The sequence below is a fragment of the Scomber scombrus genome, chromosome 7 (genome assembly GCF_963691925.1).
Source record: "Scomber scombrus chromosome 7, fScoSco1.1, whole genome shotgun sequence".
Taxonomy (NCBI): Eukaryota; Metazoa; Chordata; class Actinopteri; order Scombriformes; family Scombridae; genus Scomber; species Scomber scombrus.
The window spans coordinates 15,198,187-15,218,382 of NC_084976.1; the positions used below are offsets into that span (position 1 = coordinate 15,198,187).

The 20,196-nt window shown below is 36.6% G+C and overlaps 1 protein-coding gene across 1 annotated transcript; it reads right to left on the reverse strand.

The window, feature by feature from the left end:
• Positions 1–4,814: 4,814 nt before the first annotated feature.
• Positions 4,815–18,864, reverse strand: c4b (complement C4B (Chido/Rodgers blood group)). The gene is made up of 41 exons (XM_062423060.1): positions 18,737–18,864; positions 18,243–18,432; positions 17,470–17,644; positions 17,317–17,387; positions 17,148–17,236; positions 16,984–17,066; positions 16,799–16,886; positions 16,358–16,466; positions 16,087–16,228; positions 15,690–15,802; positions 15,449–15,610; positions 15,200–15,367; positions 14,918–15,109; positions 14,387–14,530; positions 14,153–14,279; positions 13,295–13,366; positions 12,980–13,192; positions 12,762–12,876; positions 12,570–12,640; positions 12,341–12,480; positions 11,997–12,212; positions 11,798–11,849; positions 11,600–11,689; positions 11,300–11,506; positions 10,836–10,911; positions 10,300–10,492; positions 9,868–9,963; positions 9,215–9,377; positions 8,577–8,770; positions 8,254–8,409; positions 8,111–8,170; positions 7,946–8,036; positions 7,698–7,866; positions 7,478–7,562; positions 6,358–6,432; positions 6,181–6,283; positions 5,994–6,083; positions 5,793–5,897; positions 5,560–5,643; positions 5,350–5,482; positions 4,815–5,267 (listed from the first exon to the last, which is right to left on the reverse strand). The coding sequence occupies exons 1-41, from the start codon at positions 18,808–18,810 to the stop codon at positions 5,138–5,140; spliced, it is 5,106 nt and encodes a 1,701-aa protein (XP_062279044.1). The 5' UTR covers positions 18,811–18,864; the 3' UTR covers positions 4,815–5,137.
• Positions 18,865–20,196: the final 1,332 nt, after the last annotated feature.

Consider the following 20,196-nt stretch of genomic DNA (forward strand, 5'->3'; position numbering starts at 1 on the left):
TTTTATCGAACTTTTAATAATTACCTTTTTTCAAATCGTATCTTGAGCATTGCTGCAAGGAATGAAATGTTTGTAAAAAAAAGTATACTATAAAATGTTTCTTTAAAAATTGTGCTTACTGATATACTTAAAATGAAGCTCAACTAAATGAGATGAAAAATGCAGCAGTGTTCTAATCGGCCATAATAGTTCATTCAGTGGCTTGCCAAACCAAGTAAAATCTAAATTAGCTGATTTTGAACAGGAAGCAAAAAGGTGACTTGAGTGGGAAGTCTGAGAGTCTGCTGGAGAGATGACACAGAGCGCTAACAGAGCTTCACTGTATAGAACTGAGGGACACTGTACGTCTTTCACTCTACAGAAGGTTACATAATCCCCCTGCACCCGCAATTCATAAAACCACTAATAGAAATATGTCCAGCTTTGGCTTTTAATCTGTAGAAAATCAAATAAATCATGCAGCAAGTAAACACATTAGGATGCTTTACTACACATTAACCCAATGTTTTAAATGTATGAATTGAATGCACATGGCAGTTCATGGATTAATTGATTAATTGGCTGCACTAAAGTGGGCGCCCATTACTTTTAACATGTAAATTATCGTACTATCACAATATTCATTTTATAATAGTGCAAAATCATTCAAACTCAGAAATAATAATTTATAGTACAACCTTGTTTCCCAGATACCAGGTTGAAAATGTGTGCAGACTAACAATTGCAATATCATGTTCACATCTAATAAAAAGTAGCACAGTGCAACAGTTTGGATTTTCTTTTTTTCTGCAATTAAAATATGTTATCAAACAACAACATGACCCCATTTCTACACATATACTCAATTAAAATTAACAGAATATGTACAGCCAGGCTCTATCAAGGCATGATGATGTGAAGTAATAATCAATAGACATCAATATGGAGTATATGAGTCCATTCATTCAAATGAGTACCATTCTAACAAAAATTGAACTTACCAGAATAATGATTTTGTTCTTGGCTTTATGTCTTTGTTGCTCCCTCCATTGGATTGAAAAAGCTTACATAGACTTGCAGGGTATGATCTGGGAGGAAAGAGGTGAGAGAAAGGACTGCCACTAGAAAGGAGGAGAGTGATAAAGTCCACTCCTACTTAAGGACCCCCCACCCCCCTCTCCCTCCTCCACCCCTAGTGGTCCCACTCTCTTAACCAACACGGAAAATATTTGTACTGGACTTACAAAAAGACTGAGATTTTTGCACAAATTGTATATTAAATATGATTAAATACACTCTTGTACCCTGTTACACACAGGAAAACATTTTTGTTGTGTTTCCAGTGATTTTGTAGTCAAGGGAAACACAGATAGGTTTAACAATAATAGTCAGTTGAGTTTTTTGCTCAACATATGAATAATAAATCAGTTTCAATACATTTTGCATTGAATATAATATCAGGTGATTAGATTATAGTCAATATGTTCGAATAGCAATTTTCCTCTGAAACTAAAGAACTTTTTTTTCATGTAACACAAAAATAGCTCAACATACTGCTTGCATGTTTCAGCTTTTGCTCGTGACAGTTATTTCAGCGTCTGCTTTTTGTAACTTGACTTCTACCAGACATTGCTAACACCTAGACACAGTCTCTGATTCAATGCAGCCCTGGTCTGAGAATCATGATTCAGCTGGAATACATAGGCGTAACACTGCAGGTATTCACCACTGACTCTGGGGGACAGGAACCTCTTGCCATATGAATTGGCTGCTTGTTGGAAGTAATGAGATGTAACTACGTGGGAGTTATGTAAGTGACCAAATATCCACCAGATTTAAGGAATGCTCTGTGAAGGCACTGCATCTCTGACCAAATGGCCACCCACCATCCCACCTTTTGTAAACCACATGAAGACAAGTACACCAAGGGTTCAGAGCAAACAGGCAAGTGACATTTTCCTAATTTCACAGGAGAGCAAAAACAAAAGTTTAAATCACTGAAGCGTTTTATATTTTCAAAGATAATGTAAAGTTCAGTTATTTTGTGAAAAGCTATTTGTAGATTATACAGTTATCTTGCCCTATAACATTATTATCATTATTTAATTTTGCATAAACTTTAAATTCCTGTAAAGTTATACTAAAATAGTGACCGCAGTGTTGGTGTCACTCAAAAACTGCCCCAGCTCATCTTCATTAATGTTAGTTTCAAACTCGTTCTAATAAATCCTCAAAGTTTACCAAAAACATATGCAGTAGAACTGAATTGGCTAATCTATATATAATAAAATATATTCTTGTGATCAAATTTTTTAGTTACTAATACAGTAAACAAGCAAAACCATGTTGCATAACAGCAGTGAAACTCTGGCTAATGCTGAGGAAACAGTTCTCTCTTGTTGTATTGAGCTACATATACTCACTCTATAGATGCTACACTGTGGGTATGTAAGCACCCACAATTTAAAAATATATTTACCAGTAGATATTTTTGTTGAAAAGGCTTTGAGCTTAGATGTTTTTCTTGGCAAGTACACCATGTTCTGATACTAACTTACAGTACACTATGGCACGCTTAGCAGGAGGGCAGACAATAATTTGATGAATGATTTAGTTATCATGGTTTTTACGCGGCTGTGGAAATGTCAGCATATGATGCAGAACACTGAACCAGTCATATGGACTGAAAGAAGACCCAACAGATTTAGGATGGGAGATGTGAGAGGACTGAAGCAGAGAGGCTGCTGCCTGGATTGAAATGTGTTTGAAGTGTGATGTGTATGAACATAATGGCCTGGATTAATGTCAGTTAAAGCTGGGCTTAAACATTAATCTGTCTTGTACATGTTATTGGAGGAGAGAGAGATATAACAAGAAGACAAATATTGGAAACATAAAATAATGGAAATCAGTAAACTCAAAGGAAACAGTGAAAAATGATCAACAATCCAAATAAAGGTAAAGTGAGCATAAATATCAATTAAAAAGCTTTACTACACAAATACAAAAAGTTGTATCACTGCATGCATACACACACACACACACACACACACACACACACACACACACACACACACACACACACACACACACACATACACACACACACACACACACACACACACACACACACACACACACACACACACACACACACACACACACACACACACACACACAGATTAGGACATGTACTGTTTGTATCTCTAACTTTGAATTTGAGACCAGTCAAAAGAAGGAAACATGTAATTCACGAGGGAATCACATGTTCTATGAGGTGCCCATCAAATATGATATGACATTTCTTTAAAACTGGCCTGTTGCTTCTTTGGTTTACAAACCCACAAACAGATCAAGTGACCTTGATATTGAAATAAAAAACAGAGCAATTGTCAGTGTATCGTGGACTCCTGAGTGGGTGGTCCCACTCCATCAGTATGTCCATCTGGTGGCGCCTCGAGGAACAGCTCCGCCTTCGCCCTACTCCTCCACTCAGCAACGTAGACCACCCTCAAACCTCTGACCCTGTCTTGGCCTTTGGAAAAATGGCTAGAAGACACACCTTCAACAACTACAGCACACCTGACAAAATATGCATGGTCACACAAACTCCCCAGCCAATTTTAAACTTGCTGCTCAAGTATATTTGATGTGTCAGAGTAAGTGCATATGTAGTCAAACAAAATGTGCATTTGCAATAAATCTCTTACAGCAATCTATCAGAACTAAAATCTGTGTTTCAGTCTAAACTTTCAGTCTGTGTTTGTTGAGAGGAATGCTTTTTTTGTATTGTGTTGCTGAAACACTGTAAATTAGCCAGTCAAGAAAATGTAATGTGTAAAATATTGCACTTGACAAATGATCACAAGAAAATCTGCACTGCTCAGTCATGACAAGTGATTGATTACTTTGAGCTACAGAAAAAAGAAGACTGTTGCTGTTGGTGTTGGCTACCAACGGTAAGTAATCCTGAGATGAAAATGTGTGATGCTGGAGTTTGCGTATTTATTTATGCTTTATTGATTCAAATTTAATGAAATGTCTAATGGCAAAGGCTGGAACAGTGCAGGCATTGATCTGGCTGTGATTGAAGTGATGGTCAGTACTCCTGTGTTGCTTACATTGGACCTGGCCTCAGAGATTAGAATAATATAAGCACATAAGCCCTTGCTTGTTCCTCACCTCTCCACCCATACCCCCCTCCTTCTCCTGCTGCACTGCTCCTTCCGACCACCTCTCTCCCTACCAATTCCTTTCTCCGCATCTACTGCGTCTCAGTACGTTTTTGAATTACATAATCACACCAAGCATCTTCTGCAGCAATTTTTTCTAAGCTGACCACACTTGAGAAGAGATCTATTAGCCCTCGAACGAATAAGCAGCTGTTATCCTAATGAAGTGACAATTAATCCAAATCCTGTCACTGTGTAACTCCCCTAGGACCAAGTAAGCCTTATCTGGAGACTGCTTTGCCATTTTTATGTGTATGGACCTTGCCAACCCCAAACCACTCCCCCCTCTCCCTTCTTCTCCACCTAGCAGATGTTAAGCAAAGAGGGGGGTAACTTTGAGGGGGGTTATGTTGAGCACAGAGACCCCTCTCAGGACCTTTCCTGCCAGTAAGAGAAAAAAAAATACAGTAAAATAAATATATTCAGCGGGAAAGCTAAATCAAACCAGTACACCAAGCTGAATCACACTATTTGGAAGGACATGAAAGAGCAAATGGATGCTTGTGAATACTTCTTTCTCTGTTGCTGTGTTCAGTTCCAACTGTAAGTAATCATCTTCATGTATGCAACTAGTCGATGCTGCAACCAATAAACACACAGATACACTTGCCACATAAAATGTTTATTTTAAATGCAGGAAACTGTATTGGATATAAAGAAATGATTAATGGTTAAACACTGTAAGTTATACAATTTAAAATGACACTGTAATGGAGCCATTCACTATTTTCCAGTAATGTCTCAATAGGATTAAGGATGTTGTTGTACAATACTTTCATGACTCCGACTACGACAGTTTAAACATAATATAGAGATACAACCAGACAATACACGCATGCAGACATTTCATTGATAACTGTTGCTGAGTTACACTAACATGAAAATGTCATAGGAAACTGAAATGAAAATGTGTGTGGCTGTCTGTTTCATTGTTTGCAGCCATCCAACTTGTACTCAGATATAAACTCATTAAACGATCTGCAGACAGGTTTAATGGACCCTTGTTCACACTCTTTTTTCTCAACCCAGGTGTTTGATTCCAGCAGATACTGCATCCTATATAAAGAAGAGAATGAACGGACTGAGAATCAAACCGTAATGAAATTACACATCTAAAAATATCATTGAGTATACTTACACTCCAGTTGAGTCGGTTGTGGAGCCATCTTTGCCCATGATAAGGTATTCTTTTCCCAAATCTAACTGTCCCTTACACTGACGCCTCTTAGCGAACACTCGAACAGAATCTTCAGTCACGAGCACATCTCCCTCTGGTAGACAGAGCATACTTGTTATGTTCATTGTATTCAAACATAATTGTAGATAAATTCACATATGCAACACTTACTTGATCTGAGTACTTCGTTCACATTAGTGCTGTACAGGTCAAAGTTACTCTTCATAGAAATATTGAGAACTTGAACTATATATGCTGAGAAAAAAAAGAAGAATCCACCAATAAATAACCATTAATTTGAGCTGTTTTACTGCTTGTGTCATTGTGATGAATTAATGAATTTGAATTCTTTTTTCAAACTAATATTAGATGCTTTACAACATACTGTCTTGTGTAGCACTGACCGTAATCGACTGTAGGAGAGAAGCAAGCATGTTCTCCACGGTCATTCTTAGTAATTCTTTGATTTTTTAAACCTTTGAGTATAGTTTGTACTTTATGACAGGGTCCTAAAGGAAAGATAAACATAATACAGTGAGGACATCTCAAAGGTGAAACTAAATGTATTCACAGGTCATCATATGGCTCTTAAAATGATGGCCTACTTTCTGCACATTGGCACACATCCTCTGAACACAGTTTGGAGACCATCTTGCTCCTTTTGGGGGCAGAGTAGAACACAGTACATTTCCTGTCTGCAAAGAAACCGCAAATAGTCCATAAATTACTGGTCATTTTTGACAAAGATGACTCTTCAAGCTTATCAAAAAAATAATAGAATAAAAAGCTTACTTGGTTCATAATAATCATAGAACACAGCTGGAGCAGGCTGAAGAAGGCCAATTGGCACTCTCTGTACAGCATCAAAACTAATACATTCCTTTGGCTCAAAGAGCTAGAGTGAGAGACGACATCTTTTAGTACTTGACATGAAAAATGTTTGTGTATGTAAACAGAGTTCAGCCTTACCTCATTGAAATAGAGCAGCACTTTTCCATCAGAGATTTCATAATGAGAGATGTATAGTTCAGGTTCCTTTTTTAGCTGGGAGGAGACAGGTATTGAACATTTTCAAGTGATAGCAGAAGAAAAGACGAAGAAAAGTTCATTCCTCCAATTTAGTGGTTTGTCCTCATAGTTTTGGTATAAAAATATGAAACTAGAGTTGTGGGAGGGCCAGCTTGTTCCAGAAATGTTGTTCTCCATTCTCTATTTTCCGATTGAAGAAAGTTTATTGAATGATATGATCAATGTTACTGCAGAGCTAAACTAACAATGAACTGATCCTGCTTATAAGTACTTACAAGTATTATGTGTGTATCTTATTCCCCGCGCCACAGCTCCATTTAAACTCCTCAAAAAAATGTCAACTAGCCAAACCGTTGCACTGGGTGACATATTCCTTTGCCCAAAATCAGTGGTTACTGTCCCCCACCCCCATCACTTTGCACCGTGAGAAAGAGCTCCAAATATTGTACTACCCATGAGTTTTGGCCACCATTGCTATAGATTTTTCAAAATATTTTTTCTCAAATCTCAAATCTTTAACATAACACCATACACCAACATAGGTAGTTGTCAAAAGACTGAGCAGTAAATAAAAGAGTTGTCAGCCCCAATAGCTTATCATCATTGGAAATGTCAGGCCTACATCCAATCATTTCTGTAACTTTCTGAAACTGATAACCTTTCTACAAGAGACTGCAGTTATTCCCATATTTAACATTTGTTTTGTTTCACCGTGTGAGTCTGTGAAAATTCTTTGTTGAGCCATACATTGAACAAAGTAGTTCCTTTTATCTCTGTTAGCTGTCCACCTGGCATAGTTTGAGCTCTGTGTTTGGATGTTTCTTGTCAAACGTACACTTTGATGGTGAACATTTGTTGTCAACAGGCTTGTATCTATTACTTTTATTCCCAGAACTAGATATTTTCTAACAGTTATGTAAGAGGGTGTTTCGGTCACCTCACATTGTATATACAGAGAAAATGAATGGGACTTTTACTGGGAGACAGGTACAACCAAAATAGTTACTCCCACTATGCTGAGAATGACAATTATGAAGAGAAGGTATAAACAGCTACTAACCATGTCCAGGTCCTCCTCTACAGCCTCAAATCCACTCAGAAGTGTGATGTCAGCGATAGCCATTCCTGTGAGATTGCTGGTCAGGCTGTGATTACACACAAGAAAAAAAAGGAAAACACTGGCTGGTAAAGATACTGGTGAGAATTTGTGACCTTTTTCTAGCAAAGCTCGTTGTTCCACAAAAGCCAACAAAGAGCAAATTAGATCTCATTCAACTAACCTGACACAGACTGTGTAGGTGACTGTATTGTCTGAGTTTACAATGTCAACATCTCTCCTGTTTCGGGTACGAGCATCAAACCACTCAATCGCTGACCGTGGGACTCTTGTGTCTTTCTCCTCATTGACATCGTCGTCATCATAATAATCATAATTTTCTATTACCTTAGCTGGAGAGACAGTGTTTTATGTATAACTTTAATCAGCACTGCATCAAGTTTTGATTTGCTATCAGTGACTTAAGCTCACCAGTGTACTTCACTTTCCCATCCACTCTGACACTGATAGACAGTTGGTCACAGTTGTCATTGGGTTGAAGTAAATGGTAAACCTTCATAACCTACCAAAGAAATTGAGAATTTACTGCATATTATGGATTCTTTCAGCATTCACAGAGACTTTAATCAAACTTACTTTAAACTTGATATTCCCTTGTCCTGTCATCGTCACCAAAATGTTGTTCCCTACAAATTTCTGGTGGAAAAAAAACAAAAAACAAGTAATCTAAGATTAATCCAAGATTAATCTAAGAGGTTATGGTAAAAATGTATACATACCCTAAGATCTGCTTCCACCCTCTCCTTATTTTCCAGTGCAAGCTTTACTATGTTGCTTTTTCCTGGTACTGAGAACTCTGCTATTAGATTTGCTGCAGGACTGTGGAACCTCTTTAACTCATATTCAGAAAGGGCTTCCAATGCCATGACGGTATCCTGGACATGATAATACAACATTAATACCATGTTTAACATCTCTACTCTAAAAGTTAGTTTGGGCTGTACTGCATGATGTGGGACCACACAGAGGATATAGGGGTAATGTCCAAAGACAGTGATTTTTTTGGGGGTTTAAGCAATTCTCAATCTAGCAATCCAGTCACCTGTGATGATCTATAGCCTCCCATATAGTTTTCTTGGGTGGTTAACCAGCAGGCTGTCTTGTCTGCCCACTCAGTGTGTCCGAGTGCCACTGCAGTTAGGAGGGCATAGGCTGTAGTCTCTATTGTGATAGCATTTGCCTTCTCTTGATTACTTTTGCTGACATCAGTTGTCCACAGATAACAGCCATTCAACCCTGATAAGTAAGAAACAGACAATAAATATCACGCTTTTCAAATAAATAGCATACTATGACACATTCATTTGTTGAACTTTGAACTGCAATGAGTATGTTTGATCTTATGGTTGGGCGACATGTTAACAAAGCTCACGGGATAATAAAAATGAGTCATTAGAGATTTAGCTTTTACTTTGTTATCTCTAGCTGTATTAGGTGATAAATCAATGAGCAGGCCTTATTGTATCAATGTACCAAAATGTTGTTCTGTCAGGTAGTTAATTCTCTCTTTTCTTAAAAGCAGACATTTCTTATTTTATCTATAGAACAATTTTCAAGGGATTTTCCATAAAATTGATTATATCAAAATTATACCAAATATCCATATTGCAAAACGAAATGATATGCATCACAACAAAGGGTTTTATCCATGTCACTCCTATTTGCTTTGATTGAACATGCCTGTAGTAGCCTTGTTTTTAAGTTTTGTCCACACAGCTGTAAGATTTGCTCCTTCTGACGGGCACACTGAGAGGCAGTAGGCTGTAATGGCCACAGCGTAGGGATGCTGAAGCTCCTCAAAGTGTGAAATGAGATATGTTGTTGATCTTAAAATCCTTGCGTCCTGGAAGAAAACATAGTGCATATGTAGCATGCTGGCAGATAGTGAATATTTTGGATTTGCATACAACAATAACAATACTGCAATGCTCACAGTCACAGATACAGCAGATATGGTGTTTACAATTGTCTCCATTTTATCAGCACTCAACACAAAGCACAGTTGAGGCAGAAGGGAATGTCATTTTATTTTACAGGCATTTGGTCATAAAACCAAAGTATCGCATAAAATGAATAAAAGCTATTCAAATTGTTCTTCAGGGTGACATTTTGTGGAAATCGATTCAAACGTTTTCAAGATATTTCTCTCAGAGTGTCAAATGTCAACTTCATGTTGGCTCTAAAGGAAAATCCAGGCATCTGAAATGATTAGGACACATAGCCTGGGACCTATGAATAATCTATCCAAATCTGCATAACAATGCAACTAAGGGTTGTTATATTTCAGTCTTATTACCATCCCAAAAATCCTGTATGTCTTTGTATTATCTCACCGCATCCTTCCTCATGTCAGCTTCCAGGAAATCAAGGGACCGGTGCAGTGCAAGAGTTATGAAAGCTGTCATGGATGCATCTTGGTCATTGCCTTTCTACATTAAACACAAAGAAACAATAACACATTCAAATGATTGCTATCCAGTTTGTTGACACCTTGATTACTGTTCTGATATATATATATATATATGTGTGTGTGTGTGTGTGTGTGTGTGTGTGTGTGTGTGTGTATGTGTGTATAAACATATATGTAAACACACACACACATATACACACACACATATACACACACACATATACACACAACACACACACACACACACACACACACACACACACACACACACACACACACACACACACACACACACACATATATATATATGCATGCATGTTCTAACATGTATGAAGTAGCTCTTAAAAGAAGTTACCAGAATTCCTTTGTGTAGCACTGGCTGTGGGTCACTGAATGAACCATCATTGTTCTGTACGGAGAGCAAATATTGGACTGGTTCTCTGATCTCTTCATATGCTACAACCCTAGCACTTCTGCCTTGCTGTCCAACAGCCACTATCTGACGCTCTGCCAGCAACGACAGAAATTTAACAGCAAGGGCAGTCACCCTGAGGAAAAAGATGCAGAAGGAATAGGAGTGGATGGAAAAATCTGGTTTGCAGTTTGAGATGTTTAAAATGGGGAATGTTGATTTACTATGTAAAATATTGGAATAACTACAGTACCTTACATGTCTGCTATCTGCTATTTTTTTTTCCAGTTCCACTTTATTTTATGTGTTTTGTTATATTTTGGGGCTTTTTTCTCTGCTTTAAAATGTTTTGTATGAATAAGATGTATTATTATTATTATTATTACTATTATTATTAATATTATTATTATTATTATTATTATTATTACTACATTAAATTAAATACGATTTTAAAAAGACAACATTAAACAAATACTCACCAATTACTAGATTTCACTGAATACCATGGTCCATAAGATAGGCTGCCTTTCCTGAAACCTTTAACTCTCACATAACCTGACAAAGAAAGTGTACACTTTGTTTAAAAGAAACATGTTTATAGCCCCATTTGTCACACACATAAGTTATAACATTAATTAAATCCCTCAATACTCATGAAACAAGAAGAGGATGGAACAGCTTTGTCTACTATCATCTAATCTACTGAATACACTATATTACTGTCTAAACCAAGAAGCTGAAACACCATTACAATTAGTTAACAGTTATGCTGTACTATTAATAGACCCATGGCTTTATAATGCTGTCTCTATTATATTTTAGAGACAGCAACAATATCCAGCAAATATCAATGCTATAAAAATGCAAAAAAGAAATGCATACATATTATTATAAATCTAATTATCAAAGGCATTATTCAATTAGCTGCTTGATGTGTTCCTACCTATCTCAATTTTATCAAGAGCATCATCTCTGCTGCCTGGAGGCAGGTGAAACCATTGCTGACTCAGGTCAAGGTAGCGGAGGGCTACAACTGTGGGGCCCATTCGTGACATTGTCTGTTCCAAACATCCATGAGGCAATATGATCAAGTCGACAACCTTCTTAGGTGAAAGATGGCTCCTTACATGTGAAATGCTATATCCGTCCTCTGTCAGGTGAGAACATTAAAAGGGTAAGATACTGCCATTACAATGGTCTATGAAGTGGATATCTGAGTACCTGTGTATCTGTGTACATATACCTTCCACTGAGATGAAAATGTTGGAGCCAGAGTCAGGGACCATTTCATCTGGTAAAGTTCCATCAATAGTGATAGTATTTGTGCTCCTTGCTATCACAATGAAGAGAAGTAAATTGATTGAAGCAAATGTAGATGTAAGGTAAATAATTAAATATGATGACGAATTAAGTATCATTAAGACACAATGAAACATCTCACCATTCAATTTAATCACTTTGGTTGCTTCTTCTTTCCTTTCTACTCCTTCTGTCTACAAACAAATTAGGCATGACAATATGCAAGGCAAACCGTTGATTAAATTAAATTAACATTACTTGCATATGTTACATGTACATGCTGATATTTTAAAGCATCATCATAATCAATAGGGAGATTCAACAATGTCTTTGTCACTCACCAGTACATTCAAAAGCTTTTCAAGTGCATCTATTCCCTCCCCTTCCTCCATATCATAGAGACGTATTTTGATGGGTATTGAGCCGGTTACCATAGGGACAGCAGAGAAGGAGACTAACTGGGAAGATCTTTCTTTCACTGTAATGTTAACAAAGGCGGAAGTGGAGGCTGAGCCAGGGGAACACAGACCTTCAGTTTGTTCCATGTGAACTGCCACCTAAAAAAAATGAGGAAATGTGTTCACAGAGAAAGATGACATTAAGAATTGAATTTCAGTCTTTTGCCCAGAAAGTGGTTACTGATTAAAAAGTACCACAACACATGAGGTTATGAAGTTATAGCTACCTGTAGTGGTCTATCACCATAGTTGTAGATAACAGGTGAAATGGATAGTTGCTCATATTTTTTTACCGAGTATGGCAGTCTCAGAGACACAAATGCCTTCTTAAATGCTTTGACCTCTGATGGCTTAACTACACAGAAACCTGAATGAAACATAAAGCGAAGCACAATTATTAATGAGATCATAATCATATATCTCAGATGCATTAGAGAGGTGTGAGGCTGTTATTACCGGTGGTTGGAGATAAAGTGACGACCTGAATCTCCCATGTGGTGATGGAATCAGGTAGAGGCAAATAATACCTAAAAGAGTTTTCAATTAAAAGGAAATGATTTTATTGATTATTAGTTTTTAAATGCATCTGGTGATTGCTTTGTTTTTGATAGTTTCTTTTATCTGATGCAATTGAACAGAATTTCTTACTTTTTTTTGTTATTTACTTCAAATTCTTTGAATTCAAAGCTTGGGGGGAAAAATCGTCGAATGTATTGAGCAGTGCTGTCAAAGAACAACTGTTCAATCTCAGCGATGCTCACAGCTACAAAACAAACAAATGAAAGGTTTGTGACCACCATTCAATTGTTATAACATGCTTTTTAAGCAGGCAAATTTTTAAATGTCCACATGATAATTCATCTCACTTCTGCCAAGTTGTTTCAGGGCATCCTCTTCCATCTTTTTTTGTCTCAGACGTTCTCCCTCAAGGCAGCATTTCAAAAACACATCTGCACAGACTGAATTGGGTTCCACCTGAGACACCCTCTTCGCTCTTTCTTCACATGTTCGTTTCATGGGGATGAGAGAAAACCCACGAACACAACATTCTTGCAATGTTTTATCAGAAAAGTTAGATTCTGAAAGGGACATTGAAAAGTACATTTTAATATTTTATTCTTACCAGAAGTATTTTACACTATCTCAGGCTGACACTGTGATTCCAGAATGTTGTCTCTTACTTAAGCTCATAATTTCCTGCTGAAGGTCCACAGAACGGCGTTGTCGTTCAGATTGTGAATGACAGACAAAATCTGGAAAAGTCGTTAAAAAGCGCATTTTGTAAACGTTTGTAATGAATCATACTCCTGGTTTCAATTCATTTGTCATGGATTCCCTGGTAGTATTTCCAAAGTAGTAAATTAAAGGATGGTTCCAGCTACATTTTAATTTCTGACTTCATTACTTGATCTCAAAAATGTGTTCAAACCACTGCACTGATATCAAACATCTTAAACACATATGTCTTACTTGTTTCCAGCTGTATGTCATTTTGCTATTATTTGGTTTGGGGTCAAACTAAAACAATCTGCATGGCGAGTTATCACTATAGTTAGGTAAGAATATGTTTCTTGTAATCTGGGTGAAGCCTTTAAAACAAATCCTGTCAACTGCAATAGCCTATGTCCCATTGCCTAAATATACTGTATTAGTACTGTGTGTTCATTTAGTGTGCTCTAAATTTCAACCATAAATACTGCCGTAATCTTGCATCAGAACATTTTTAAACAACTTTTTATCACATCTAAACTGATGAATACTGTTTAATATAAACATTTTAGTGATCTAATTTAGTATTTACATTTCAATGGTGTTTTTTAGCAAATTTTTAAAATTAAATTATGAAACATTACTCATTACTCATTAGTCTACTCATAAGGAAGAAGGAGTTCATCATTAATATATATCATATTTATTGTTGTGTTGATTTTTGACAACTACTATTAATGTTGTTCTAGTTTACTGTTATGTTCATAGTTGTAGAGTAGAAGATACTGTAACAAGTAGACACTTGTTCTGCTGCTGTACTTTTGTCATACCTCTTCTTCCCGTCACTGAGCTGGACTGAGACACAAATGATAAGCCAGCATCAGTTAGTACAGATGCTGGGTTAGATCCTCCACCGTATGAGCAGCCAAGGTCATATGACTGCATAGAGGAAAACACCTAAAAAGTGAAAATGAGCAGGAATTTACTTATCACATTATAATATATAGGCTGAAAAAAATAACCTCTGTGTCTTGTGAAAGAAATTAAGTGTGTGAAAGTATTACCTGTTTGGCTGTGAGTTTATTGTCTGCTTTGAGAGCATAGAAGGCTTTATCAACTGCCAGCAAAGCCACTTTTGCACTCTCACCATGTAAATCAAATTCTAGCGTAGCTCCTTTTCCGGGTGTAAATGGTGCTTTTGGGTCCACCTAAAATAGAGTTAAGATGTTATAAAGATTTTTTCATTGCCCATGGTCAAGATTAGTTCAATCAACATGTCTAAATATTTGCATGTAAGGCTGTTCAGTCATTGAAACTCATCTAAACAAAAGTAAATATTTTGTCATGAGAAAGAAGGATAATTGGTATGCAGCCTTAAGAAGAGTTAATATCATTAAGTTTCCACATAATTTTGTTTACCTTTGCACCCTCTCTTCCTGCCCCTTTTTACAACCAATGCAAAACCGTGGAAGATGCATCCTTTTTTTTAAATACAGAATTGCCCTTTTTAAACACACAGTCAATAGAGGTAAAGTTTTGTTTGTCTACTGTCACACTCTGCTCACATTGCACCTTTATCTCTTGTGTTTAGTTACCTTGACCGTTATCTCACATTCATCCCTGACATCTACCCACATAGAGTCAGCAATGATGTCACCATTCTGGCTGTAGAAGTAGCCAATCAGACGAAAGGATGGCACCATGTCAGCGGTTATCTTCAAGTTGGATTTCACTGACTTACCAAGTGGCACAAAATTCGTTTTTATTATGACCCCACGGCTTAAGACCTTCAACAGAGACAATTGAAAATGTTTAATTGTGGCAAAATGCTGCTCCTCTTTCTTAAAACATATTGTATTCAGTCAGATATGCCTCACCATGTAGTATATATTGCCATTATCTGGGGCGTTGTTGGTGTTATATGTCACTGATAGAACTTCATTCACAGAGTATATCCTGTTGGTAAAACCCATGTAAAGGTAGCTGCCATGCGGGGATGAAAAATGTTGAATTACTTTCCTCTTTTCTAGGTCATCTGCGAACACCTATTGGAACCAGAGGTGAAAACTGTTGAAACCGAACAAAAAAAATGTAACACCTTTTATGAGTTGTCTGTGGATACTAACTTCAACAGTAATGTCACCAGTTGTTCTGTGCATGTTAAAGACAGAAACCATTGCCCCCTCGCTGTCAGTGGTGCCTTCCCAAGATTTCTCAGTGGAGTCTCCTACATCAATCTTAACTGGTACATCAGCTGCTGGGGAGCCATCTGGGTTACACAGGTACACCTGTGATAACAAGAAATAAAATGTTACACACAAATTATTTCAGTTATTTAAATACAGTAGCTGTGTACTCATTCGTTACCACCACATCCAGTGGAAATCCAGGAACGTAATATGAGCGAGTTCGAGAGAGATCCATAGTGTATCGGTTTGGGATGATAGGAAGGAAAACTTCTCCCTCTTGTATTTCACCACCTGGTCCAAACAATAAATAAAAAAACCATCAATAGTGTAATTGCAGTGCTCCTACCAGTAGATGCATATAACAAAGAAAGAGAAACATCTACCGTACTCGTCACAGCAGATCATTTATGTAGGTTAAAAATTAAATTATTTCATCACATCATAATAGGCTAATAATAATACTTAAGATAAAAACAAACAAAAATTTTAAAAAATCAATAATTCTATGTTTTTCCCTTTTCAGAGGTTTCTGGCGTTAACAATGGCATGCTGTATAGTGTGACTGTGTCTTTTACTTTGTATGTTGGTGAAAAATACTCCCAAATAGAGTTGTGCTCCACTTTGCTGCAGATCATTGAGGGTTTTACTCCACTGATCTTGGATGTGCTGCATTATTTTTGCCATGGTGTGAGACGCTTTTGCAGTTCCATGCTCGACCTGCAAGAAATATCTTTTTGTTGTTGTTGTTTTTCAAGTACTGTAACACTTCATCTGATCTCATATCTTGAGATCCTCATATCTTGATATTATCTGCTTTATACATTTTGGATAGATGTGTTTTCTTACCGAACCAGTCAACTCCAGTCCCTTGATAAAGTCAGGATTCGTTGTGCCTTTTTTTACCACTCCAAACTGGCAGTGGTAGGCCCCTTTAACTTTCTCACCATATGAATACCTACAGAAAATCATTATAACATTGTGACTGTTGAAATGAAGACAAAAAAAGCCTGACAATGTAATGATAGATACAATTAACCCAAAGAGAACAACATAACTACATGTAGACAAAAGCTAAAAGACCAAAGGCTAATGGACGTACGGAAGTAATGTGATGTTTTAACTGGTTGCTAACATGTTAACTAGCTGTAACCTAGAACACAATGTCAACAAACTTCATAAAAAAATGTAATGGCTGTGAATTTGTCAACTTGTTTTTTAGTTCTCCTAGCCAAAAGGGATCAATACTGCTTTAACAATAGATTTACTGGGAAATTAATCAACACTTACATGGCTGAGATGGTGAAGTTCAACCACTCATCATTCAACAAAATGTAGTTCTGATCCATTGTGATGCTCACCTCAAAAGTTGGTAAAACTAGGATGTGTGATAATGGAAATGTTTTAAAAAATGGAGGGAATATTATATTTGTTAGCTCAAAAAGGTAAAACACCCTCATCAAGTACTAGTTTACCAAATTTCTGGACTTTGAACTCTCGGAAAGCAGCATGGGCTTTATCATCTTCATAGTGTGCCGTAATGTTCCATGTGCCCATCCTTTGTAAACAAAACATATGTTATTATGTGTAAGTTGGTTGTGCTAATGTGTTACTTTATTGTAAATCTGTTTTCACATACTTAGAGACGTCAGGTATGGTGAATGTGCCACTATATATTCCTCCATTTGCCTGCTTAAGAGATTTCATTACTCTGTTTCCAGCAGCATTCTATCATGAAATGACAAAAGCATGAATTATGAAATTATTTTAAATGCCTGCAGATGTGTGCAGAAAATGTATCTACTCACAAACACTGATATGTGTAGAATATCATCAAGTGGCCTTAATGTCTGGTCAAGAGCGAAGATCCTGTATTTCACTAAAAGAGAGTAAATCAATATAAAACAGCTTTTAAAAACACAGTCACCTTCTATTCACATTGTTCACTCTTTTTTTTTTACCTGTCTGTGTTGGGTTGTACATTGGCTGATCAGTCTGGATGAAAATATGCCCTCTGTGCTGTGATACCAGGACCCTTGTAGAATTTCTTTTACCGAGGATCTGTGCCACTACCAGGAGGTTGGTTTGTTGTCCAGGTGGTGGTGGATTGATTCTTGACATAATATTACTGTCTATCTGTAAAGATGAAAATGATTTTTGATCATGACATCTCAGACCTGTCTAAATTTGTACGACTGAGGACGCTTTTGTAACACTATTTTCCATGTCCTTTAATTTTATACAAATAATTAACAGTTATAGGACATTTTTATAGAAATGGCAGGGCAATTTGGTACTATTTTTGAGCAAAAACAGGAAAAAGTTGTTGAAAAGTACACACCTAACATATTTGAATTCATATGTAGCTGTTAATTTGGAAAAATAATTAACTTTTATGTCAAACTACATAAAAGCATATTAGGTTTCTTTAAATAATTTCAAAGGACCAATGTGTAGGATTTAGTGGCATCTAGTGGTGAATTGTCAGATTGCAACAAACCAAACGTCTCCCCACCGCCCTTCTAAATGTGTAGAGAGGACTACATATGACTGCATGTGAACCCAATGAGTGGTCACTTACTGACTAAATCAACTAAACACTTCTTTGTTATCATTTATTGACTGTGTCAAATTGCACCATCCTCTCTGTCAAATATCCTAAACATTTAGTATAGCATAAATAGTATATTTCAAAGAAACTTTTAAATTAAAACATAACACAAGTTTTTCATACCATGAGCTCAACTGTTTTGATGTCAGTTTCATCTGCACACGAAATGGTTTCCTTCTTAGACACCACAATACCAGTACTCTCATGCTCCAGATAGAGTGTAACAAGTTCATTTAGATCAGCCCTTTCCATCTGGATAAAAACTTTCTCTTTAACCCCCATATGAAACACAGCAGGGGCTGAGATAAAGAATCTACAAAAACAAAGATAAAGATTAGTATGTGTATACTCACTTTATGCATTCCCCTACTTCTACGCTTATAAACACCAATATTGCATGTTTTGTCTAATCTATTGCCTTGAAAGGATAATCATGAGACATACATGACACTCAAATGTTGTTTAATGTGTAGATATCAAATCCTAGAAGGCAGAAAGTATATTGTAACCTTCTCTTATATTTATTATTAACAGTTGTTGAAACTGCGTGTTTAAGTTTATTTGCTTACATTTCATAACTATATAATGTATATCCATGCAACTATTCCTGCATTTACCTTTCTGCTATCGTTGAACATCCTGTGTGCACGGTCAAGATCAGGAGCAGAATCGAAAAGATGTGTCCCTTCATTGTGCAGCTTCTACCTCTCTGACTGCACTGACACAGGCTTTTGATTAACTGGGGTGTTATGAGTCATCCACCCCTGTATTTCTCAATCGTCCAATCTAAAAATGCCCTCCCTCTGTTCTTTTCTTCTTAGATAACTGACAAATATGTACCATTCCTCAGAGTGATGTTGCACGTAGCATGTGCTGACTGAAAATACATACACTTAAAAATATCATAATATTGTCATGTATACTGACGTGTACTTACTGATTCAGTGGTGTGTACATTTATAGATGGATGGAAATATATAATCTTAACAGATTTAACTAAAACAAGGTTAACAATATGCAGATCAGATCATAATGGACTGACCACTGTTCATACTAAAATATATGTTTAATTTTACAAAAGTTTTTAAATCACTCCTTGGCTTGCAACATGAAAAGTGTTTGTTTCTGTTTCACAATGTGCAATGATGTCCTCACTGGTCTCTACAAGCCAGCCACATTTCCCCCAAGTCATGTGATTTACAAGAAATCAGGTTTGGACTGTTTGGATTTTGATTGGAGTGGCTACAAATTGTTCAGGGGGGATTTTTAGAGGTCAAATATATCTGTAAACTCCCTACTTGTATCAGTTTCTTCAGTTTAGTGAATCAAGTATTTTTATATATTTTATATATAGCTACTAAAGCTTCTTATGTGACACATGATCAGTGTTCTGTGCTGTTTATTTGTAACTTTTCAATTCTGATCATGTGTGTATTTGCCAGATCATGGGCTGAATGGAATTTAAAAAGCTGCCAAAAGATGTTCTGACCTGACAACATGGGAGTATGATTAATGACATAAACACAGACTCTCATCAGGTTTTGATCACAGCAAGTGACAAAAGATATACAAAGACAATGTAAGAAACTTTATTTTTTCTTCCTGAACAGATCAATGAAAGACGCAGTCAAGAGATTAAAAAGGACATCTATCTTCCAAGTGCATACAGGCCACGCTAATAGCATTAAAAACACTGATGAGAATCACCCATCTAAAAATACACCAGCACTACAAGTGACTACATCAGTGTTTACAGCTTTGTAGAGTTTAACCAACTACATACTTCTTCTTTCTTATATATATATACATAGCTTGTATGTAAATGTAAACATCCATAAAAATCTATGCAAAGGTTTTTGAAATAATTTAAGTGGAAAGTTTTCCCAGCTACTTTCTCAAGATTTCTTGATTGATCTGTAGCCTCTGAAATGTTCGACCTTCCAGGGACATTTTCCAACACGTGGGGTAAAATGTAATTACTGTTTCATCTGTAACTGATCTTATGTCTACAGATAATTGATTTTTGTCATAGTATTTTTAACAATTGCATTTTTAAAATGTCCTTCAAAAGATTCAG